A 25317-nucleotide genomic window follows, 5' to 3' on the forward strand; every position below is an offset into this window, starting at 1 on the left:
TTTCTTGGAAGAATATTTCTTGAAAATGATGATAAAATCATGATACGAGGGTTCTGTGTTTAACAGAGTTTTGGAGAAATGTATTCTGTATATCCATTTTTGGAGATTGATGATACACTTGAAAAATCTTGTTAGAATCCTGTTAGAAACTAGTTTACTTTTATTTTATTCTACTTTTTCAACAGTTATTTGAGCATAGAACATGTTCTATTTTTTAATCTCACTCACTAACAAATGCTAGTCTGGGAGGAGCTGCTCTAGAGGATTTTTTTTGACAGTCAACAGTTCTTCATTTTTGTACTCATTTGTAGGAGGTGTCAAACCATCCATTGTTGGTAATTTTTTTTTTTTTTAAGATTTTTATTTATTTATTTGTAAGGGAGAGAGGAGCGAGAGTGAGCACAGGCAGTCAGAGTGACAGGCAGAGGCAGAGGGAGAAGCAGGCTCCCTGCCAAGCAAGGAGCCCGATGTGGGACTCGATCCCAGGACGCTGGGATCATGACCTGAGCTGAAGGCAGCTGCTTAACCAACTGAGCCACCCAGGCGTCCCATTGTTGGTAATTTTTTGAGTGTCTTCTCCAAGCCAAGAATTGTGCGGAACTTTCAGGATATAAAGATGAATAAAGTGTCTGACTTTAAGAAGCTTATAACCTAACGTGAAGTAAATATGTTAAAAAAAAAAAGTGCAACATAATTTTATGAGCATTTTTCATTTTAGTTACCATTTATTGAGTATTTACACTATATCAAGCATTATGCTAAATGTTTTACACGTATTGTTTCACTTACCCTTCACAAAAATCCAAGAGTTATATGATATTACTTGTGTCTTTTATAAGTGCTAGTTTTCTTAGGCTCAGTAAAGACAAGTAACTTGCCTAGCCTCATAATTGTAGTGAGTGGTAGTGCTGGATATATAACTCAGCCTATTTAATGCATATCCTTAACCTATACAATATTTTTGTGTTGGAATTAGGTACAAATACAGTGAGCAACAAAGGAGAGTGGTTGGTTCTTTCAGAAGGCTAGAAGATCATAGAAAAGATGGTTTGATTTCTGTTTTAAAGAGCAGAGTTGAGGAGGCATGTGCCAGGCCTAACAAGCAGCATCTTCAAAGGCACATACTGTAAAACTGGGATCTACATATATTTGGGTTTAGGGCGCTAAGTAAGCAGGCACTAAGAAGAGAAGATGGCAGGAAATTAAATTAGAGGGCACGTGGAGGCCAGATGATAGCATCCTCCTATGCCAGGCTAACTAGGCAGTGCACAGGATTTTGAGAAGAACAAAATATAATTAGGTTTGCATTTTAGAAAAAAGGTCTGAAGCTGCACTGTGAAAGTTGGATTGGAGGGATAGCAGATGGGAGGCAGTCATGCCATAAGGAGTTTTACTGTGTGAGGACAAGTCGTAGATACACGATACCCAAACAAAGGTTGTAATGGGAGAAAAACATTTCTGTCTCTGAGACTAATATAGTTTACATTGGGTTAACTGTAAACTTGATTTACATTTGTTTTATTAAAGCATATTTCCTCAGTTGCTTTAAGAAGAAAATAACTAATACATCATTTGTGCTACAATTTATAGGGTTTGGGGTTTTTCGTTTGATTGTTTTCGGGGGGGGTGGTTTTGGAATGGTGATTGGATTCAAGGATACTTCATTATCTGCAAATTCACAGATTGAACATGAAGTTGTGTGCTTTATAATTCTTTATGGAAGTTAATAAATTTGACAATTCAAGAACATGGAAGAAAATAGTGTCTTATGTCTGTGACTGGATTTTTGTAAATTGTTTTGTGATTTCTGTATCACATTTTAACCATGTATTTTATATGTATCAGTGAAATTATGCTTAGCGAAATACTGATGGGAATAAAACAGAACTTTTTTTTTAAGATTTTATTTATTTTACAGATGGAGATCACAAGTAGGCAGAGAGGCGGGGGGGGGGGAAGGGGGAGTAGGCTCCCTGCTGAGCAGAGAGCTCCATGCGGGGCTCCATCCCAGGACCCTGGGATCATGACCTGAGCCAAAGGCAGAGGCTTTAACCCACTGAGGCACCCAAGTGCTCCCAGAACACTGAACTTTTTAAAAAGCCAAAAATCTGTTTGCATATAATTGGCTTAAAACTTCTCTATTTTTAGTTGTTTTAACTTCACAGAATTTTTAAAAATTGTTAATTGAAGTATATAGATGACACACAGTGTTACATTAGTTTCAGGTGTACAACATAGTGATTTGACAAGTCTACGTTATGCTGTGCTCACAAGTGTAACTGCCCTCTGTCACTGCACATCACTGATGCACATCACTGACTATATCTCCTTTGCTTTACTTTTTATCCCTGTCACTTACTCATTCCGTAACTGGAAGCCTTTATTTTCCACTCCCCTTCACCTGGTTTGCCCATGGCCCTCTCTTCCCCTTCCCCTGTGGCAACTATCACTTCATTCTTAAAAGAGAAAAAATTTTAAACTATGGTGACCGGTGAGTAAGTTGCTGCTCATCTGTCAAATGGTATGCAGCAGTGACCTGCTTTAGAGTCTGGTCCCTGAACTTTTAAAGGACAATTAGAATAGTAATACTAAACTTCATATTGTAAGCATCTTATCCTTGACTATAATATATACCCTTTTAAATTATGGTGAAATGTTTCACATATAGTTAAAATTATGTTTTGTCCTCATTGTGCTTAGCTGTTTGCCATATTTTCCTTTTATTCTTAGGCCTGCAAAAATTCAATCTGTCTTGATTTATCTACTAATTGTTTGCATGGAAGATTAACAGGAAACAAAGTAGTGAACTGGGATATTAAGGTAAGTTAATGATGAGCTACATAATATGTAAGTTTACTGATCCTTTTAAAGAGTTTATCTTTTAAGCACCACTGGATTGATCTGAATAATAAATCCCGGTAAAAATTTTTGCTGGCAGGATAAACTGTTTGAAGTATAAACAGATAGGTAGTTGAATGATTAATTTGCTTGAAACTTAGTTACCTCCTTAAACCATGTCATGAATGTAACAGTTTCCTTAAGAAGAATATACTGCCTTGGTTCATTGCTCCACTTTTAAGGTATTTATACTATTATAAATATATAAAGGGTGGCTCAGTGTTTCCTCTTATTTCACTCGTGTTATATTATAAAGTCTACTTAATGGGGTCAAATTTAAATTGCCTGTGTTTGGAATCCCTAAACTTTGGAAAACAAAGGTGCAGTAAAAATGGTCAGGCATGGTCTCAAGTATCGACTGTGGTGACCCCGTGGCTATTCTTGAAAGCAGCTGCCCAAACAAGGAAGGGTTCCTTTAGCTTCGACATTGTCTGAAAGTTTAGCAAATTGTAACTTCATACATGCTTGTGTGAATATTAAATGACAGAATTGTGCTTGTTTTATAAAATTAAAAAATTGTAATTGTCTTTTTTCAGGACATCATAAACTGCATAGGTGGATTAAATGTATTGTTTCCTCTGTTGGAACAAATCAGCCACTTGGGTGAAGGACAGATTTCTGAAGGAATGAATGAAAGCACAGTTTCTGAATTGATAACGCCTGTAGAAGGAGATTGGGTTGTACTGACCTCCACGAAGGCATCAGGTATTGAGATAAAATTAATACAAGATAGTCATTGAAAGATTTGGTTATTAATTGAAAAATAGATAAAAATGTCTTACCACCGTTAGGAAGAAACTTAACCATTTGTAGCTGAAGCAGCCCACTCCTAATTTTACTAATGTAATTCAAAAGTTCATAATACCTTAGTCAAAAAAATTAAGAGGTTGGTTTTACTCTTGACTATCCTTAATTTGTACTATTAGTGGAAATATGATAGAACTGCTAAATTTATGGTAATGAAAATACTTGCATGTGTATGTAAGTATGTGATATGCACTCACTGCTTTTCTCTGACACTTGCATTCTGCAAGTGACCTTTGGAAGCAAATTGCTCAACCAAATTTGTTTGTTACAACACGTACTATAACATAGAAAATGTGATGTAAAAGTGATTAGAGTAATTATGATAATTAAAGACATGTTCACAATTCCTCAGAGTCAAGATTAGAAAGGAATTTAATTGCAACATTTATCTTGATTGTGAAGCACTTTATTCAAAGACATCCTATCAACCAGGACAATCTTACTCACTCCCATGGAGTTGCCACTCTTGGTGCCTTGCTGCAGAAGGTGAGCTTGTTTAACATTCGAAGATATGGCCAATGATTGTAATTAGCAATTTGTCTTTAGGGATTTTCTTCTTACTAAGTAAAATGTTTTTTTAAAAACACTTATGTGGCTGCAGTTATATTAGTGGACATATTTTTATTTCACAGGCAGATTTTTAAAACCTACTCTGAATCACCTTTTTACAAGAATTACTCATCTTATCTAACAGTATATAATCTTTGATATGTAGGACTTTGTTTATATTGGTATTTGGGATATTTGATAAATCTAAGACTGTTTTGGAAAAATATGTTCTAATGTACCTTGGTAAATTAAAGTTTAAGTTTATATTTTTGTAACAAAGATTCTCATATTTAGATGTTCTAAATTAATCATTTGAAATTAAATGTAGCTTAATGATAATTATTAAACTGAAATTTACAGGACCCTCATCTGTTTGAATTTCAGGTGCCAAGCTCCTTGATGGATGTTAATGTACTGATGGCAGTTCAGTTATTAATTGAACAGGTATCATTAGAGAAAAATATGCAGCTCCTGCAGCAAATGTATCAATATTTACTCTTTGACTTCCGTATTTGGAACCGTGGAGATTTTCCCTTTCGAATTGGTGAGAACAGTCGTTGGATCAAATTTTACGTTTGTTTTAGAAATTTATAACTACCTGTGAGGTTTTATTTTAGTTATTCATTTAAGAGTGAACTTTGTATTTTAGGTCATATACAGTATCTTTCCACCATCATCAAAGACAGCAGAAGAGTTTTCCGAAAGAAGTATGGTGTGCAGTTTCTCCTAGATACACTTAGGATTTATTATGGGTATGATGTCCTTGCTCCTTCTCAGTTTGATGTTGTTTTCTGCCTGCTGCTTGCTTGGAATGTCTAGATTACTTATTTTCCAGAAATTCTAACATCCTTTAACTTCAGAAAGATGATGAAGAGGTTAAGAGGATGAACAATGGATCACGTAGATTGGGTTTGAATCTTGTGTTTCATTAATTGTCTGTCTGTAGGCAACTTACTCAACTTTTCTGTGCTTAAGTTTTCTTGTCTGTGACAAAGAGATAATAAACCTGTGACATCCTATCCATTTTCAGGATTAAACTAAATGTATTAGTAACATGTAAAGCACTTAAAATTGTGTCTGTTACCTAGTGTTGTTTAAATATAAGCTGTTTTAACTATATCTTTGTCATTGAAACCCAAGGTTTTCCTTAAAAGGAAAAAGAAAACAAAGATACCATGAATTCTAATAGTTACATGGAAACATCTTTTTTTAAACTAAGAATTCTTTTGTATAAAAAAAGCACTAAAATGTAAACATTTTAAATTTCAATTCTTGCACTTTTACTTTCTCTTTCAGGAGTGATTGTAAATACAGTGAGCTGTCTCTAGATGACATTCGAACAATAAGGACTTCTTTGTATGGACTGATTAAATATTTTCTGTGCAAAGGTGGAACTCATGAAGAGATACAGAGTATTATGGGTTACATAGCCGCTATCAATGAAGAAGAACAGGTATTTTGCTCAAGAAAAATCTGTTTTTTTCTTTTTCACTCTTGAGTTGCTGTATCATCTTCTTTTGAAATTACACATATATTAAAAATATTTTTAAAGTAAGATGTTTATTATGTAAAATACAGTATTTTGCAGTTAAAGAAGTGAATTTTTATTTCCCAACTGAAAGTTAAATAAAATAATAGATGGTGATGCAATAAAATATTCTAGTTAGCTAAAAAGTAGTATCTGAAAATAGTTGTTTGGCAGTTCTGAAGCCTTTTTTCATAGGTCACATAATGTATATTTACCTGTCATCAAAGATACTGGGCAGATTTCTGACATGAATTTTAACATAGGTTCTTAAAAATTTTGCATAAAGAATAAATTATATTTCTATTTTTATATACTTTTACGTACATTTCTCATTTATACCTCAGAGCTACCCTTTAAGACAATAGTTCTCAATGTGTGGTTCCTGACCAGATTTACCTGTCATAAATGCACACTTACTGAACCACACCTTCCAGGTAGTTACGGTGCATGGTAAAATTTGAGGACCACTGATGTTAAGTATACAGACCAGGAATCAGTCTTCCCACTTGCGCATTTGGAAGTACTTTTCAGATAGATTAGGTGACTTAAAAAGTTATACAGCGGACAAACATGGGAACAGAACACAGGTATATTTACTGCTATTTCTCTGCTCTTTCTGTATACCACTCTCAGCACCAAACTTGAGTATCCTTAATTTATGCTGATTCAAATATTTTGTGCTCTATAATGAAGTATTTGTTGTGTACTCAGAGATTACATGACTTCAAAATTGATTTATATAAATGAGTTAACTTAATCTATTTCCCCATAAAGTTAGACTACTTCAGAAGCTTCTTTTGGGGCACCTGAGTGGCTCAGTCGATTAAGCATCTGCCTTCGGCTCAGGTCATGATCCCAGGGTCCTGGGATCAAGCCCCACATCAGGCTACTTGCGCAGCAGAGAGCCCGCTTCTCCCTGTCTCTCTGCTGCTCCCCCTGCTTTCGCTCTTTCTCTGTCAAATAAATACATAAAATACTGAAAAGAAGAAGAAGAAGAAGCAACAGCAGCAGCAGAAGCTTTTTATTTAGAGTAACCAGTAGTCTTATTTCATGATAGCTGTGTTGTCACCCACTGTGATTCATTGCCAGTGATATTTTCTTGGTCAGTTCAGTCAAAGAGGTATTTATTGAATGCTGATTATACACACAGAGTAATAGTAGATACTATAGGTATGTTATAATGAATGAATTAGCATTCTTTTAACCTAAAGAAGCAGGGGTGGATAAGAGAGGTTTATAAATAATTATGAAACAAACAAACAAACAAAAAGATACTATGACAACAGCTATAAGAGAGAAACAAAGTCCTATGAGGTTTTCATAGAAGAGTATTACTGTTGAGAAGACCAGGAAAGGTTTTATGGAAGACATGGTTTTTTATGTGGCTACAGCATTATATATATGGCCCAGCAGGTGAATATTCATGTTGAGAGGATCTACAAAAGGAAATAAGCCAAAAGCAGAATGGAGGTAAAAGGCATGGCTGTTTCAGAAGACATCAGATCATTGAGTTAAGCACTAAAACATTGGGGTATATAGGATTTAGTTTAAATATGACTTTATTTGTACTTCCATATATAAGTGTGGTTGTTTGTTTTGTGTTGTTTAATTTTAAAAGCTCTTTGGAATTTTGGATATGCTCTTCAGTCTTCTCCGTACCAGCCCAACTAGAGGTCAGCTTTTCTTGTTGCTGTTTGAACCAGGAAATGCTGACATACTTTATGCCTTGCTGTTAAATCAGAAGTACTCTGACAGACTAAGAGAAATCGTTTTTAAGGTACAAACATTTCTTAAGCATCTTTATATTTGGTGACATTTGTGAGTATATGAATTTACTTGTAAATATCCATTTTATGAATGTAAATTCTTTTTTCACGTCTACTTTAATTTTAAGTTGTTGTAGGGTTGCCTGGCTGACTCAGTAGGTTAAGTGTCCAGCTCTTGATCTTAGTTCAGGTCTCAGTCTCAGGATCATGGGTTCAAGTCCTGTGTTGGGCTCCATGTTGGGTGTGAAGCCTACATTAAAAATTAATTAATTAATTCTTCAGTTTGTTTTGATATATATTTCTCCTATTTTGAACATTTAAAAACTAATTGTAATTGTAATCTGATCAGTTATTTAGTGGAAAATCCACTTTGTTATATCAACCTCAGTATAAAACCTCTTATTTCCCTTTTTTGCCTTCTTTTAAAAAACATTTTTTTATTTGAGTATAATTGATATGTAATGTTACAGTAGCTTCAGGTATACAATGTAGTGATTCTGCAAGTTTATGCATTATGCTGTGCTCACCACAAGTGTAGGAACCATCTGTCACTGTACAACCTTATTATAATACCATTGACTATGTTTCCTTTGCTCTACCTTTTATTCCTGTGATTACTCATTTCATAACTAGAGGTGTGTACCTCCCACTCTCTTTCACTAATTTTGTCTCATTTCTCTTCTGACTTACCATGGGTCTGTGTGGCAGGTCAGACATTTTAGCAGTTAATTATAATAACCAACCTTATGTAGCACCCACTATTTATCAGGCAGTATACATTCTTCATATATTAGCTAACTTAGTCCTTGCAAAAACTTTACGAAGTTGATATTATTAGTCCCATTTTACAGATAAACTGAGGCCGGAGAGGTTAGTAACTTGTCAAAGGATAATGAATATATTTTGTTAAGCTATCCAAAGTAGTCACTTTGAGCTTTAGTTGAAGCCATCCACCTCACCTTTTTTTGTTAAAAATAAAAGAGTTAGTCGGGACACCTAGGTGGCTCAGTGGGTTAAGCCTCTGCCTTCAGCTCAGGTCATGATCTCAGGGTCCTGGGATCAAGTCCCGCATCGGGCTCTCTGCTCACCAGGGAGCTTGCTTCTCCCCACCCCCTGACCTGCTTCTCTGCCTACTTGTGATCTCTGTCTGTCCATGAATAAATAAAAATCTTAAAAAATAAAAAGAGTCATATTTCCACTTCTCATGATTTATTCTGTTCATTATGCCTGATCGCCTGTGACATTTGTTTCCTCTTGTTTCATTAGTGTTACATTATAAAGTTTACATAGGGGTCAAGTTTGGATTGCCTCTGTTTAGAATCCCTAAACTTTAGAAAACAAAAGTGCAATAAAAATTACCTGGCGTAGTCTCTCATGAGTATTAATTATGGTGACCCCTGTGGCTGCTTTTTAAAGTATCTGCCCAAACAAATGTTCCTTTATGGAGATGAAATGTTATTTGTTCAAAAATGGCCTTATATGGATTGTTCATCATACTATTCTGCCAAAATTACCCTTTCCATAGGGTTTCAGTATGTCACTTTTAAAATATTGATCTCACTTCAAAAAGTATGGAATTACTAACTCATTCTCCCATTTTGGCATATGGATGTGTTGCTTCACAAGATGTTTCCTTGTTCTTGACAATTATTTTGATAACTCTTATATAAATGTTACATAAATGTTCGATAAATCACTAGATGTATCTGGAATATCTTTTTGCTCATTCACAACATACTTTTGTTTTTCATGGAGGCTGTAGGGTTTGTTTCTATCTAAGCCTTAGCCATTAAAAAGGAAGTTTTATTTCTTTGATCTGCAACACATGTAAACACGGGAAACACATGTAAACACATGTAAACTACAGGTTTATATATATTAATTATTTAAATACAAATGCATTTTAGTTCAATCTTCTTAAATCCATTTTTTAATAAGAGTATGATATGGAATATTCCTCCCTGTTACTGCTGGGTTTGTTTGTTACACTTAAGCAAAAAATGATTCTCCAAAATCATGCTTGTACAGTAACATTATATTTAATATTAACTTAAGTGACAGACTGTTCTTAGTTCTCTGTATTGAGAAGAATATATTACTGTTATGACCAGGTTATGGAACAAATGTTGAAATGCACAAACGTTTATGAACGAAGTAAACAACGTATTCGGCTCAGAGAAGTTGGCTATTCAGGATTGGGACTTCTTCTTAATGAAGCACCCATTAATACCTCTCTCATTAAAAGCCTCACCAATCAAATTATAAATACAGGTATGATTAAGGCTGATAATACTGATATATTTAAGAAATGTTCTTCGTAGTAGCATAATTCTATTTGATGGTTCTCAATTGTTTTTTTCTAAAGAGTTTTTTCCCCCTTCCTCAGGTTACTTTTTAACTATTTATTATTTGATTCAGCAGGGCTTTCCTTAGGTACTATTTTTTATTTACCTTTTTTGTTTTTGTCTCCCCAGGGCATAGTAGTACCTTACTTGGTAGGCTTTCAATAATTATTGATTCATTGATTAGTAAATAATAGGGTCCTCTATAATAAGAAAAGGATGCTAGAGAAAATAAAGAAAACATGTTTTTTTTTCTTTAGGGAGCTTAAATCCTTAATTTCAGATATTCTTTTAGATATTCTTTCTTGTTTCTCTTTTTTTTAAAATAAAACTTTTTTAGTACTTACTATAAACTGTAGTGTTTATGTCAGATGCTAAGGGTTCAAAAGGTATAAGTTAAGGTTCTTTGTTTTGAATGGTTTAACTTCTCATTGATAAGTATATAAGATATAGTACATTTACATAAAAAGATAAATAATAGTACAAGATCAAAACAGTATGGATAGTGTGTTCAGGCAACTAAAAGAAAAGAACAGTTATTTAGGGCTTACTTAGGAGACTTTCAAATATTCTAAATCTATTTTCTTCATAAAATTTAAACATCTGTAATTCTTACTTTATTTTTTTAAACATTTATTTATTTTAGAGAGAGTGCATGTGGGGGAGGGTAAGGAAGAAGGAAAGAAAGAGTCTTCAAACATACTCCCCGACACAGGGCTTGATCCCAGGACTCCGAGATAATGACCTGTGGTGAAATCAGGAGTTAGCTGGTTAATTGGCTAAGGCACCTTGGAGCCCCTCTATAATCCTTATTTTAAATGAAACAGTTATTTCAGTACTTATATAACTATTTCCCACAGTTCAGTGTTCAAGAAAGAATTTGAAAAAGAAGAGGATAGCTGGAAGCATCACAGTTCTTGGTTTCAAACTATACTACAAAGTTACAGTAATCCAAACAGTATGGTACTAGCATAAAAACACACATAGACCAGTGGAACAGAATTGAAAGTCCAGAAATAAAACCGTGTATATCTGGTCAACTAATATTTGACAAGGGATCCAAGAATACTCAGTATGGGAAAAATAGTCTATTCAATGAATGGTGTTAGGAAAACTGGATATTCATATGCAAAAGAATGAAAATGGGCCCTTATCTTACACCACTCACAAAAATTAACTTGAAATGAATTAAAGATTTAAATGTAAGCCCTGAATTATATAACTCCTAGAAGAAAACACGAGGAGGAGGAGGAGAAGTACTTACATTTGTCTTGGCAATGACACCAGAAACACAAGCAGTAAAAGCAAAAATAAACAAGTGGGACTTTATCCAACTAAAAAGCTTCTCCACAGGAAGAAAAACCATAAACAAAGTGAAAAGGCAGTCTATAGGGTGGAAGAAAATACTAGTGAATCAAATATCTGAGAGGGGATTAATTATCTAAAATATGTAAGGAAATCCTACAACATAGCAACAAAAATCCAATTAAAAAATGAACAAGGTACTAGACACATCACTGGAAACAAGGGAAACAAAAGCAAAAATGAACTATTGGGACTTCATCAAGATGAAAAACCTCTGTATAGCAAGGGGAACAATCAACAAAACTAAAAGGCGGCCTATGAAATAGAAGAACAACTTGCAAATGAGGGTTAATATCCAAAATCTGTAAGGAACTTATTAAATTCAACACCCAAAAAAACAAATAATCCAGTTAAGAAATGGGCAGAAGACCTGAATAGGTATTTCTCGAAAGAAGACATCCAGATGGCTAAAAGGTACTCAACGTCACTCATCATCAGGGAAAGACAAATCAAAACCATAATGAGATACCACCTCACACCTGTCAGAATGGCTAAAATTAACAATACAGGAAACAGCAAGGCTGCAGAGAAACAGGAATCCTTTTGCATTCTTGGTGGGAAAGCAAACAGGTGCAGCCACTCTGGAGAACAGTATGGCCAATTCCTAAAAAAGCTAAAAATTTATAAATTCCTACTTAGGAATGTATGGCAGTTCCTAAAAAAACTACCTTATGATCCAACAATCATACTTCTAGGTATTTACCCAAGGGATACAGAAATAAAGATTTGAAGGGGTACATGAATCCCAGGCTTATAGCATTAATATCAACAATAGCCAAACCATGGAAGGAGCCCCAAAGCCCATCAACTGATGAATGGATAAAGAAGATAGTGGAATACTAGTCAACCATCAAAAAATGAAATTTTGCCATTTGCGATGACGTGGTTGGAGCCAGAGTTTATTACGCTAAGTGAAATAAGTCCATCAGAGAAAGACAAATACCATATGATTTCACTCATATGCAGAATTTAGGGGGAAAAAATGGATGAACTTTCAGGAGGGGGAAAGAAAAGAGATGGGAAAACAGATCATGAGAGACTCTTCAATTAGAAGACAAACTGAGGGTTGATGGAGGGTGATGGATATTAAGGAGGCCACATGTTATGATGAGCACTGGGTGTTGCATGTAAATGATGAACCACTGAAATCAACTCCTGAAACCAGTATTGAACTGTATGTCAACTAACTAAAATTAAAAAAAAAAAAAAAAAAAAACAAAGGGCATGAATAGACATATTTGCAAAGAAGACGTGCAAATAACCAGTAGGTAGTTGACAAGGTGCTCCACATCTCTAATCATAAGGGAAGTGTAAATCAAAACCACAAGGAGATAACACTTCACACCTGAAAAGGTGGCTCTTTCCAAAAGGACAGTAACAAGTGGTGGTGAAGATACGGCGAAGGGAAACCCTTGTGCATTGTTGCTGGGAATGCAAATTAGATGGCCACTGTGGAAAACAGTATGGAGGTTCCTCCAAAAATTAAAAATAGAACTGTCATAAATGCCAACAATCCATCTTCTAGATACATATCCAAAGAAAATGAAATCAGTATCTTGAAGAGTTTTCTGCATCCTCATGTTCATTGCAGCATCATTTATAATAGCCAAGACATACACAACCTGAATGTCTGCTGATGGGTGAGTGGATAATGATGAGGTGTTTTATATGAATATTATTCAGCCATTTGTAACAGAAGAACCTGCAGGGCATTATTCTGCTAAGTGAAATAAGTCAGAGAAGGACACATACTCTGTGGTCTCACTTATAGGTGAAATTCATAAAACCAACCTCCTAGAAACAGTAGATTGGTAGTTGCCAGGGCTGGGGGCAGAGGGCAAATGAGTGAAGGTGGCCAAAGAGTACAAGCTTCCACTTATAAGATGAATAAGTTCTGGGGATCTAAAGTACAACCTGGTGACTATAGTAAATAATACTATGCACTTGGAAGTTGCTTAAAGAGCAGATCTTAAACGTTTTCACCACTAAAGGAAAATAGTTACTATGTGAAGTGATGGATGTTAACTAGCCTTATTGTGGTAATTATTTTGTGGTATATATCAGGTTATCATGTTGTAAATTAAATTTATATGCTGTTTTATGGCAGTTATATCGCCATAAAGCTAGAAAAAAACAAAGGATATCTTGTTGGCAGCGAGAAAAATAAAAATGAAACAATTATTATCTGTCACTCACAGTCTCTTTGGCTATCTCTGGAATTTAATTTTAAATTTTTATTTTTTTTCCCACCATAGATCCTGCTATTAATTTCAAAGATCTGTTGTCTGTGGTATATATATCTCACAGAACACATATAAATGTCAGAGTGGTTATCTGCAGAAAGGTTAGTAAACTTTTAAGATGTACTTTAAAAATGACAGTATTATTATACTGTGAATAATTCTGATGAATAATTTTATATTCATGATGAATATATTAATGAATAAATTATACTGAGTATTTTACACTGAGTGCACATTTTAATTTCTGTTATTTTATAAGTGACACAATTTTATAAATAAGTAATTTTCTTTTTTGGGGTGAATTAACTTCATTGTAATTAAAAAATCAGCATAGAAATGTGTTCTTAGCTTTACATGGTCTCCTGGAAATATTTCCTTTCCACAGTAAAAAAAAAAATTAGTACCAGAGAATAGTTTTTTGTCAGGAAATTTCAACGATTATGACCATTTCTAATTCATATATCATATTTTAGAATTTCTAAATCTTGAACTTTGTGGAAAAGCAACAGTAGCTTGCCTTCCATGCATGCCTTTAACTGAGTCAAGAAATAGTTACCCGTGTGCTGCTTTCTGATTTTGGCCTTCTCTCTCTTCCGCTAGTAGTCACTGACCTACTATTTAATTTGCTTCCTTGCTTTTTTTTTTACTTTTACTCCCTAATTATGTTACTGTATTTTTCCATCTGTAAGTCTGAATATATATCTTTTTCTTTAACAGCTGTGTATAGTTTTTATTCTGTGACTATTGTATAAAGTATTACCTGGTTCCCTATTTATGGGTGTTTAGGTTGTCTCCTGTTTTTCTGTGTAAAACTTCTGTTAAGAACTTTTTTACATATATTTTTACCTGGTTTTGATAGTACATCTATGAGATATTATCCATGAAATGGAATTGCTGTGTCAGAGTGTACTCGTATTCCACATTTTGATGGATTCTGGCGTAGCGTTCTTGAAGCAGGTCATAGAGATTGATTCTTTCCTTTCAGTTTGAAAACAGCTTTCAATGCAGCCTCATTTTTATCCATTACACGCATATAAAGTAGCCATAAAATAAGTCTTATTTTATGGAAATATTAAAATCATGAAAATTTCTTTCCTAAGAAAAAAATGGATATTCTGCATCAGTAGAGTAATGGTAGCTCACCGACAGCATTAGTGAGGAAAGGAACTTCACATCATTGTGACTCATTGTGACATGTTGCTTTTTGTATCAGCATCAGCATGAATTTGAGCCACTGATTCTGAAGTCCCTACCAACATTATTCATCTCCTATGACACTTGCCAGGGTTAGAGATAAATGAGATTTTCTAAATACTGGGAGCAAAAATTATTTTCAACTACATAGAAGTTTACTGGCTTTGTGATAAAAATGTTTGAAAGATCTTATCTGGGTATCTGACAGTGTTTAAGAATTTGTTGTTATCCAAAAAAATGTGGAATCAGTTGTACTGTAGAAATCATACATATTGGCATGTCAGTGTCTCTTCTGTAATTTCAGTTTCTTTTTACAGCTAAATAGTGGCATCCATCTTGTTAGAATTAGTGTTTGTACAGTAAGAGTTAATGGAAAAAATATGTTTTTGCAAAAGCAACCATTAACTTTGCCTGGAAAAAAAAATGAGCCAAGGAAACATTCTTGGGATATCTAGATTCTATTAAAGTGTCAGTGTGTCGTCTTTACTATTCCCTTAACCCTAGGGCCAGAACAGGGCCTGGTACATAGTACGTATTCAGTATTTGCTTAACAAATGTAGTAGGCTCATAGCATATATTTAGTTGAGAGGATATAGCTTTATTACATTTTATGTATACTTCATTCTATTATATTTTCTTTCTGACCAAATTAATAACATGAATATGTTCACATGTGGAGGATCATTTTTCCCTTTTTTATCTTTCAGCAAATATTTAAGTGCTATGTACAACGAGTAATATGCAGATTAGTTAAAAACACAGTATGTACCCTACAGATAGTTTGTAATCCAGTTAAGAATATGATCTTGTGAAAGTTTATCTTCCCACAGCTTTTCATTAAATTACTTTGTCACTAAAATAACCGAAAAGGAACTGTGTTTGATGTGAAGTACTGTGTACTTTTTGATGAGTTTTGTATTCCTAATCTTGCAGATTTTACAGATTTTGCTGTCCCAGCCAGATGCAGCACATCAGATATCTCAACAAGTGGGTTGGCAAGACACTTTAATTAGGCTTTTTTTAAAAACCAATTTTGAAAATGGCAATACTCTTCATAAGCACAGTAGGGCTGTTTCAGTAAAAGACAGTGACAAAAATTTATCAGCTGAAGATACTAAGAAGAACTTTGATGAAAAGATTGATGAGGAAAAAATCAACTCTTTTGCCTCAGCCAATGTGTCTTCAGATCAGTGGAGTTTAGAGGATGGACACTCTCTAGACTCCAGCACCCCATTATTTCAAGAAGATAGTTCTGTGGGAGAATTATCTTTCAGATCAGAGAATCAAGAAGAATTCTGGAATAATAACCCTTCACATCTGAGTTTAGATCTCAGTGGAATAGACTCGTGTGAACTGAGCGACAGTGGAAGTCACATGCTGGACAGCCTGCCCAGCACGCCCTCCCCGATAGAATCTACCAAATCATTTTCCGTGCAGTCTGACAAAGAGAGCGGCGTCATAAATGATCCTGGGTTTGGCGATGACTTCTCTTTACTTGAAAGCCAAGAGGTAAAATTCCTTATGTGTCCAAATGCTGTTTTTATTTTCACATGTCTGTTACATACTTCTAATCCTGTGTACTTGTTAACAATTCCATATTCTGTTCATGTTCTGAGTCTCATGATGAAAGATTTTTGGAAGCCTGGAAGTCACTGAATTGTATCTTGAGAAAAGCAGGTGTTTTAGTCATCCTCGTATCTCTAGAGCCTACTTAGCAAAGTTCCGGGTTCATCAAGACACTTAAAAAATATGTTAAATGATTACAGTCAGTATATGTGATGGTTCTTTCTATGTGCTTTTAACACCACCTCCTTCCAATAATTTAATATTAGTTCATCTTTTTTCTAGAGATGTGAGGAGGAGCTTCTTCAATTACTGACAAATATTTTGAACTATGTAATGTGTAGGGGATTAGAAAAGTCTGATGATAGTACTTGGATTGAACGGGGACAAGTGTTTTCAGCACTAAGTAAACCGGGAATATCCAGTGAACTACTTCGACCATCAGATGAAATAAAATTAATGTAAGCATTCAGTTGGTGATTTCCTCTTTCCTTTGGAGTGGATGGGAGTCTAAAATAATCCTTTTTATTGAACATTTATTCAGGATTCAGTGGGCTTAGTGAGAGAAAAGGAAAAACTTCATGCTCAGCCCCTTTTCCTCTCTGTTGCCATTTTAATGGAATCTAGAGAGAAATCCAAAGGTGTGAGGAGATTTAAATCTTTAGTTTGGGCTTCAGTAATATATAATCCTTATTGTTTAAATTAGTTTTTGTAACATGTAAACATTTCGTGTATTGTGTTCTGCAGTCTTGTCCGTGTTTGAGAGTTTCCATGCTGAGGGAACCAAGCAATGTTTTCATAAAAATTACTTCTGTAAAGCACTTAGAGTTCTCTGCAGGGCTAGATCTTCTGCAAGACCTATAAGGCTTTTTTTTTCTTACCTTCCCAGTTTCCAACTTTAAACTTTTAAGTACCTACTAGAGACTGGAATTTGAATTATTTCAATAGCTTTTTTATAATTAAACAGATAACTTTTACTTTGCCTTTTATATTAAGTTTATTAAAGATAGATATTTTAGAGATTAAAAAGCTGCTTCATTGTTATTAAATATCTTCTGATCCTTTACAGTGATAATATATCTTTAAAGACATAATAATGAATAACTGGATTTCTTTTCATGTTTTACTATTTTTCTAAACTTAAAATGATTTTAAGAGGATTTTCTTTTGCACTTAGTTTGCTACAGAACATGTTAGAATGGACAGTCACAGAAAACAGAGAATCAAAAATGAATCCTGTAACTGCTGAAAATGCCTTCCGACTCATCTTGATCATACAGGACTTTCTGCAGTCAGAGGGGCTTGTTAATTCAAACATGTGGACTGAGAAGGTGCAGTAATAACTCCTTGATATTATTTTTCTGGTAGGCAAGGACTTTATTCAACAAAAAATTTGTGCCCTCTTTTTTTTTTTTTTTTTAAGATTTTATTTATTTATTTGACAGAGATCACAGGTTGGCAGAGAAGCAGGCAGAGAGAGAAAGGGGTGGGTGAAGCAGGCTCCCTGCTGAGCAGAGAGCCCGATGCTGGCCTTGATCCCAGGACCCTGAGATCATGACCTGAGCTGAAGGCAGAGGCTTAACCCACTGAGCCACCCAGGCGCCCCTGTACCCTCTCTGTTTAGAGCAATAATATTTAATCAGATACAGTGAATATGGATAAAAAGTGATAGTTAACTTTGTTAGCTATTACTAGAATAGTTCTTTTGGCTTTTATCAATTGAACATTAAGCTAGTTTTGAAATATTTATGATGTGTATTACTTTGGGGAAAACTCATCAGTAGATTTTTAAGACAATTTTTTTTTTCTCAATTTTTCCCTTGTGATAGCTTTTAGACGATCTGATGCTGCTCTTCGATGGTCTGTCTGTTTGGTATTCTGAGAGTCAAGTATGGGCAAAACTTTCTCGAATCCAAATCCAGTTGCTTCTAGGATTCATTGGAAGGGGGAATTTGCAGGTTTGTCAGTTCTTTTGCATTATTTTCTATACTTTGCATGCAGCATAGGAGTTATTTGTGTACTAACTAAATGATAATAAATTTTCAGTATTTTTATTTTTTTAATAGTTCCCAAAAATATCCATGATTTCCCTCGAGTCAGAAAGAGGCTTCAGAGGCAGCTGATTGATTGTTTCTTCCTGATGTGTATGACTCAGTGTAATTTTAAGTTTTCCTTTTAAAGGATTTATACTTAGCCCTTTTTATTTTCTTTTGATAATTAGAATTTTAAGTACTTGGTAGGGGTAGGTATGGTTTCTAATATATATAAACTTGCCATAATGATGAGAATAGAGATTAAAATTCTATAAGGTTGCTATATTTTTTAAAGGCCATAGTTTTCAATAGATTTTTTTTTTCTAATTGTAGAAGTAACATGTACTCATGGAAAATACACACACAAAAAAAGAGAAGAAAATAAATCCATCATCCCATAGCCCGAGAAGAAATAACTATCAGTATTTTTATATGTGTATATTTTTTTCAGATGATTGAAATTTTCACATATTTTGATAATATGATAATGTGACTAGTACTATGTTACTATTTAAAAATAGGGTTTTTTTTTTCTTAATCACAAAAGTGACATATTCATTGTAGAAACATGGAAAATGCAGAAAAGCTAGATAAATAAGAAGATGGGCTTTCTGATACATGGATGGTGGAAGCTTGACTTGTGCAGCCATTCAAATGCAACTGGAAAATACATGAATTAGGTACTTTAAAAAAATGATCACACTCTTATATTCAGATAATAATCCAAAATGCCAGACATTTGTACACATAGATGTTCATGGTAGTATTCTATTTTTCTCTACCTAGAAGTAAGATGAGGATAGCTTTTGGGGCTTTTTCAGTAATACTAGCTTCATGGCTGTCAAAGCAGTAGCAACCAGTATGCCAGATAGTTATTTTAGATGTGAGGACTCTTTTTTTTTTTTTCCTTTCCCACTTCTAGTCACCCTCAGTGTTTATCTTCGATGAAATTTCCATAAATAAAATATCTGTTTAATTTGTCCACCATTAAATATCCAGTGTCTGTTCCATAGTAGGGCTCTATAAATACTTGTTAAATAAAGATTCAAGTGGGCATATGCACCCCATGTTTATAACAGCAGTGTTTTTTTGTTTTTTTGTTTTTTTGTTTTTTTTAAAGATTTTATTTATTTATTTGACAGAGAGAAATCACAAATAGATAGAGAGGCAGGCAGAGAGAGAGAGAGGGAAGCAGGCTCTCTGCTGAGCAGAGAGCCCGATGCGGGACTCGATCCCAGGACTCTGAGATCATGACCTGAGCCGAAGGCAGCGGCTTAACCCACTGAGCCACCCAGGCGCCCAACAGCAGTGTTTTTAATAGTCACATGTGGAAAGAGCTCAGATGTGCATCAACAGATGAATGGATAAAGATGATGTGGTATATATGTATGTATAATACGCACACACACACGCACAGACACAATGGAATATTACTCAGCCATCAAAAAGAATGAAGTCTTGCCATTTGCTATGAGGTGGATGGAACTAGATGGTATTATGCTAAGTGAAATATGTCAATCAGAGAAAGACAAATACCATATGATTTCACTTATATAAGAAATTTTAAGAAACAAAACAGAAACAGGGGAGGGGAAGGAAAAATAAGATGATAATAGAGAGGGAGGCGAACCATAAGAGATTCTTAATTATAAGAAACAAACTGAGGGTTGCTGGAGGGGACATGGCGGGGGGATGGAGCAATTGGGTGATAGGCATTAAGGAGGGCACTTGAAGTGATGAACACTGGGTGTTGTATGCAACTGATGAATCACTAGATTCTGACTCTGAAACTAATAATACACTATATGGTAATTAAATTGAACTTAAATTTTAAAAAACATGAAGGCAAAACATAGAGCACATAACCTATAGGTAAGATACCTTATTTACCAGTAGTTAGTAACCTAAAACATTTTTTACTAGCTGGTTGTTAAATTTTTTCCTCTTGGGAATAAAAACATAAAAGGCTGGGAAAGCAACTTCTTCCCTTAAAGGGGTTATAATAGAGCTTCTTTGCCAATCTGGCTACAAACTTGTTTTGTTTCACTCATACTTATTAGTTAATTGCCTGTATATAAGTATTATATTGACATAAATGTCAGCATTTCCTAACTTCTAAAGCAGGATTAGGTGGTTGTTGATTTATTTAGTGCAGCATATGGTCTCCATTTTGTCCCTAGTTAACTCATCCAGTGATGAGAATATGAAATCATCTGGAGGAGCTTTTTTAAAAATACCTTTGTGGGTCATCATTCTTAGTAATTATATCAGAATGGAGGAGCTAAGGCATTGGTATTTTTTATAATTTCTCAGGTGACCCTAATCTAGTTCTCTTTATAGTGGAGGTGGGGGGGGGTCATATGTATCACACTACTTATGTAGTGTGTGTGTGTGTGTGTGTGTGTGTGTGTGTCCAAAATTAAGACAGTGGTTAAATAAATTATCTTGTATTCATTACAAGTATCTTTATAATTTTAAATAAATACATAAGTATATGGTTTATTTGATCATAAGTTAAAAACAAAGCACTAGATATTTAACTTTAATTAAAATAAACAGTATTTTGAAAAACTCACAGCAAAAAAGCCCAGAATTGCTAGTATTGAAATTTCCTGTATGATGAGATTTTATATCCTTTTTTCTTATATTTGTTGTTCTCTATTAGAATTAAGTTGTTTTAGTCACATCCAAAGACTAAAATGAAGGATTTGCAAAAGTCTGAGGAGAGGATAAAAGTTTCACCAGTCGAAGCTTAAGTTAAAAGTAGAAAAGTTAAAGTCTTGAGCCATCGTAGATATTGTTTCCTCCAGTGCTATTTGCCTTTTTAAGGCTTGTGTGGAAAGACTGCTTAAGGTCTCTTACTGCCTCGGCCTGCAAAGACCTGTGCATACAGCTCAGACTGCCTTGAAACAAGTACAGTCATAAAGTGATGTCAGAGTCTCATAACTTCCCTCTTGTCTCTTGCTTTTCTTCATTTTGAAAGTAATAAGATCCAACATTGTAATATATAGTGTTAGGTGAGAAGGAGATAGTTTATATCATTTGTCTTACCATGGTTATATGGCTTAGATCTGGTCTGGACAGAAGGAGACCCCATTTATGACTTAATTTACCTTCCTTTGTTAAGGTTAAGGACAATGTTTAATGGGAATATGGAGCATTCCTTTGCCTGGACTTATTAGTACATGTATTTTCCTTGGGAAGTTTAAGGGTAGTAAACTTTTTTTGTCAAGGACTCAGTCTCTCTTGTACCTATGCTTTATGTATCATAATGCTTTGATTCCAAATAACAGAAGCATCAACCCAAACTGACTGAGTTTAGGAGATTTATTGGCTCATATAATAGCAAATTCTGTAGTTCAGTTTAAGGCATAATTTAATCAAGGATTCTGTTCCATTTATTTGCTGTTTTCACAGCACTCCTTTCGCTCACGAGTCAGCTTATCTTAAGCTGGCTGCCCTTGTCACAAAATGTCTGCCAATAGCATTTGGTGCTACATGCTTCCTCATTTATATCAGATAAAAAGAGTGTTTCTGGAGCACCTGCGTGGTCCAGTTGGTGATGTGTCTGCCTTTGGCTCAGGTCATGATCTCAGAGTTCTGGGATAGAGCCCCTGCTCAGCGGGGAGTCTTCTTCTCCCTCTCCCTTTGCCCCATCCTGGCCCCCTCCCCACTCATGCTCTCTCTCTCAAATAAATAAATAGAATCTTCAAGAAAGAGAGAGAGAGTCCTTCTTTCTACCGTCACTGTTGGTAGACAGTTCTTCATGGATCTCTTGTGTTTCTCTGTATCTTATAAATAGAGGCACTAGATGTCTTCATTATGAACTATCTTTTTGAGGACGCAGATATAGTCAACAACTTTGGAAGACCAAGATTCTGTCTCCCTCCAGAGCAAAAGGCAGGTTTATTTACTGCCCAGTATAATAAAGATAGTGTCTCCCTCCAAGGAAAAGTTCAGGCTAATTTACTGCCTGGTATAGAAGATTTAGGTTCCTTATGTTTGGGGTTCCTCCCATACTGCAGCCACTGGTGTGCATCCATCATCTAGTCCTGTTCATCTCTCCCCATGGGATAGCAGTTCAGGACACTGATATTCTGGCTGTTGGGATTGCTGTAGGTCTTTGTCTCTGAACCAGGAGTCTCATGTCTTCTGCTAGCATGTAAGAAACTGTGGCAAGCTAATTTGTTAACTTGGAGGTTAGGCAAAATCTGAAACCCTTCACAGTGCTTGACAGTTATTATGTGAAAGTTCTGAACTTGAACTGATGAGGCCACCCCCAAATGAATCCCTGTGACTCAAACAGCGACATGAGTTGACTGAAAGATTAGTTACCTGAGCCACTCACTGTGGAAGGTGGTTGGATATTCTGTTTGGTTTATATTGTTTAAGACCTATTGTTGGAACTAGAGATGGAATCCTTCCCCTATCCTTGCAGACTTTAAGGAGTAGAATCGATGTTGGGGTGATTAATTATCCACTCCACCTTTTCTGTATGTTCTGCTTTTGTAATTATGATTTTGAAAAAAAAAAAAAACTTTAGGAAGAGCCAGAGAACTTTGCTAAATGTCTGCTTTATTCTGTTCTTTCTCACCTATATTGTTTCCTCAGGTTTGTGCAATGGCATCAGCTAAGCTAAACACCCTTCTTCAAACCAAAGTGATTGAAAATCAGGATGAAGCGTGTTACATTTTAGGGAAGCTGGAACATGTTCTAAGTCAGTCAATTAAGGAACAGACTGAAACCTATTCATTTCTGATTCCCCTGGTCCGTACCCTGGTTTCCAAAATCTATGAACTTCTCTTCATGAACTTGCACCTGCCTTCTTTACCTTTTACCAATGGTAGCTCTTCATTTTTTGAAGATTTTCAAGAATATTGCAGTTCAAATGAATGGCAAGTTTACATCGAAAAATATGTAAGTTTTAATCTATTTTGAGTGATATTTTTCTAAGTTGTCGTTTTTCTAGAAGTCTCTGTTAAATTTTCTGTGTATATTTATGTATATTTACAAGATCGTGCCTTACATGAAGCAGTATGAAGCCCATACATTTTATGAGGGTCACGAGGACATGGCGGTTTATTGGAAGAATTGTTATGAAGCCTTAATGGTGAACATGCACAAGCGAGACCGGGAAGGAGGAGAAAGCAAGCTTAAGTTTCAGGTGAAAATTATTAAATGTTTTTCGGATCTAGTTTTTCATGTTGATTTCAAGCATTTAATATTCAGATAAGAGTAAACACGTCTGAACTCTGAAAACAAATGGTATTTCCTGTTGTTCGAAAATTATTTCAGAATTGAGGGTGGTGGGTAGCTCATTCGGTTAAGCATCTGCCTTCGGCTCTAGTCGTGATGGGTCAATTCCCACATCTGGCTCCCTGCTCAGCGAGGTGTCTGCTTCTCCGTTTGCCTCTCCCCCCTGCTTGTGATCTTTCTCTCTCTGGTAAATAAATAAAATCTTCAAAATATTTTAGAAGTGAAAGAAAAAGATTAGTCAGTAACAACTAAAAAGTTAATGTCAAAATGTTCTATGCATAGTTAATATGTAAAAAGTCTGTTAAGCTGGTAGTACATATCTCTAAGGAGGCTGGGCATATATCAGTGCTTACAGAATATTTATAGCACTAAATACTTGCTTTAGAAAAGAAGGAAGACCTCAAATTAATAATTTAAGTTTCTATCTTAAACTAGAGAAAGAAAACTAATCTAAACTAGTTTCAAATAAGAAACTAACAAAAATAAGAGCAGAAATCAATGAAATTGAAAGCAGGAAAACAGTAGAGAAAATTAAAACTAAAATCTCGTTCTTTAGAATGTCAATAAAATTGGGGTGCCTGGGTGGCGCAGTTGGTTAAGCATCTGATTCTTGGTTTCAGCTCTGTTTGTGATCTCAGGGTTGTAAAGTTGAGCCCTGAGTGAGGCTCTGCTCTCAGTGTGTAGTCTTGGGACTCTTTCCCTTTCCTTCTGCTCCTCCCCAGCACTCACTCACACTCTCTGTCTCTCGAATAAATACTAAAATAAATACATAAATCTTTTGGAAAATGTCAATAAAATTAATAAACTTCTAGCCAGATTGACAAGGCAAAAAAAGAAAGTGGAAAATTATCATTACCAGGAATATTGGGGCATATCACCACTGACCCCTCATATACCAACATGATAATAAGAGACTGCCACCAAACAATCTATTCACATAAATAAGATGACTTAAGTGGATCAATTTCTTGATACATGTAAATTTCTAAAACTAATTCCATAATAAATTGATGGCCTGGATAATCTTTTCTATTAAAGAAATTTAGTTTATACTTTAAAAACCTTCTGAGGTGCCTGGGCATCTACCTTCAGCTCAGATCATGATCCCAGGGTCCTGGGTTCGAGTCCCAAATTGGGCTCTCTGCTCAGCGGGGAGTTTGCCTCTCCCTCTCCCTCTGCTTGTGCTTTCTCTTTCTCTCTTTCTCTCTCCCTCTGTCTGTCTCTCTCTCTCTCCAATAAATAAATAAGTAAATAAGTAAATAAATACCTTCCAAAAGGGAAAATTCCAGGCCTAAGTGGTTTCACTGGTGAATTCTGTTGAACATTTAATGGAAAAATAACGCCAATTCCTCATAATCTTTTTAGAAAACAGAAAAGTAGAATCACTTCTCAAATCATTATCTGAAGGCAATAGTATCCTCTTATTGAAATCATACAAAAATCCAAAAATACACCTGAAACTCCTGTAACAGTACATATTTATTATATTGGTTAAAAATCACAAAAGTGGTACAAGAAAACTACAATCAGACTACAGATCTGGCAATATATAAAAAACTACAATATTTCTTAGGAATATAAATGCAAACTGGATCCAGCAATATATAAAAAAAATAATACATTATACCAGGTGATTTATCCTGGAATGCAAGATTGCTTCAGCATTTGATAATTAATATAATGATAGTGGACCAAATTCATATTTGTTGAAATGAAACTAATGATCATATCCATAGATGTAGAGAAAGCATTCGACAAAATTCAGCGTCCATT

General features: G+C 34.9%; 1 protein-coding gene across 8 annotated transcripts in view; it reads left to right on the forward strand.

The window, feature by feature from the left end:
- NBEAL1 (neurobeachin like 1) overlaps positions 1-25317 on the forward strand; it is a 193018-nt gene that overhangs the window by 91555 nt on the left and 76146 nt on the right. For all 8 annotated transcript variants that reach the window (XM_032354479.1, XM_032354480.1, XM_032354481.1 and 5 more), the window contains 15 exons: positions 2731-2820; positions 3435-3603; positions 4058-4191; positions 4639-4798; positions 4904-5006; positions 5551-5707; positions 7401-7559; positions 9660-9819; positions 13511-13599; positions 15626-16201; positions 16541-16716; positions 17433-17586; positions 18085-18213; positions 22900-23205; positions 23303-23452. In XM_032354479.1, the coding sequence (XP_032210370.1) occupies positions 2731-2820; positions 3435-3603; positions 4058-4191; positions 4639-4798; positions 4904-5006; positions 5551-5707; positions 7401-7559; positions 9660-9819; positions 13511-13599; positions 15626-16201; positions 16541-16716; positions 17433-17586; positions 18085-18213; positions 22900-23205; positions 23303-23452 (2712 nt within the window). The remainder of the gene's footprint in view (positions 1-2730; positions 2821-3434; positions 3604-4057; positions 4192-4638; positions 4799-4903; positions 5007-5550; positions 5708-7400; positions 7560-9659; positions 9820-13510; positions 13600-15625; positions 16202-16540; positions 16717-17432; positions 17587-18084; positions 18214-22899; positions 23206-23302; positions 23453-25317) is intronic.

Source organism: Mustela erminea, chromosome 8 (assembly GCF_009829155.1).
Source record: "Mustela erminea isolate mMusErm1 chromosome 8, mMusErm1.Pri, whole genome shotgun sequence".
NCBI lineage: Eukaryota > Metazoa > Chordata > Mammalia > Carnivora > Mustelidae > Mustela > Mustela erminea.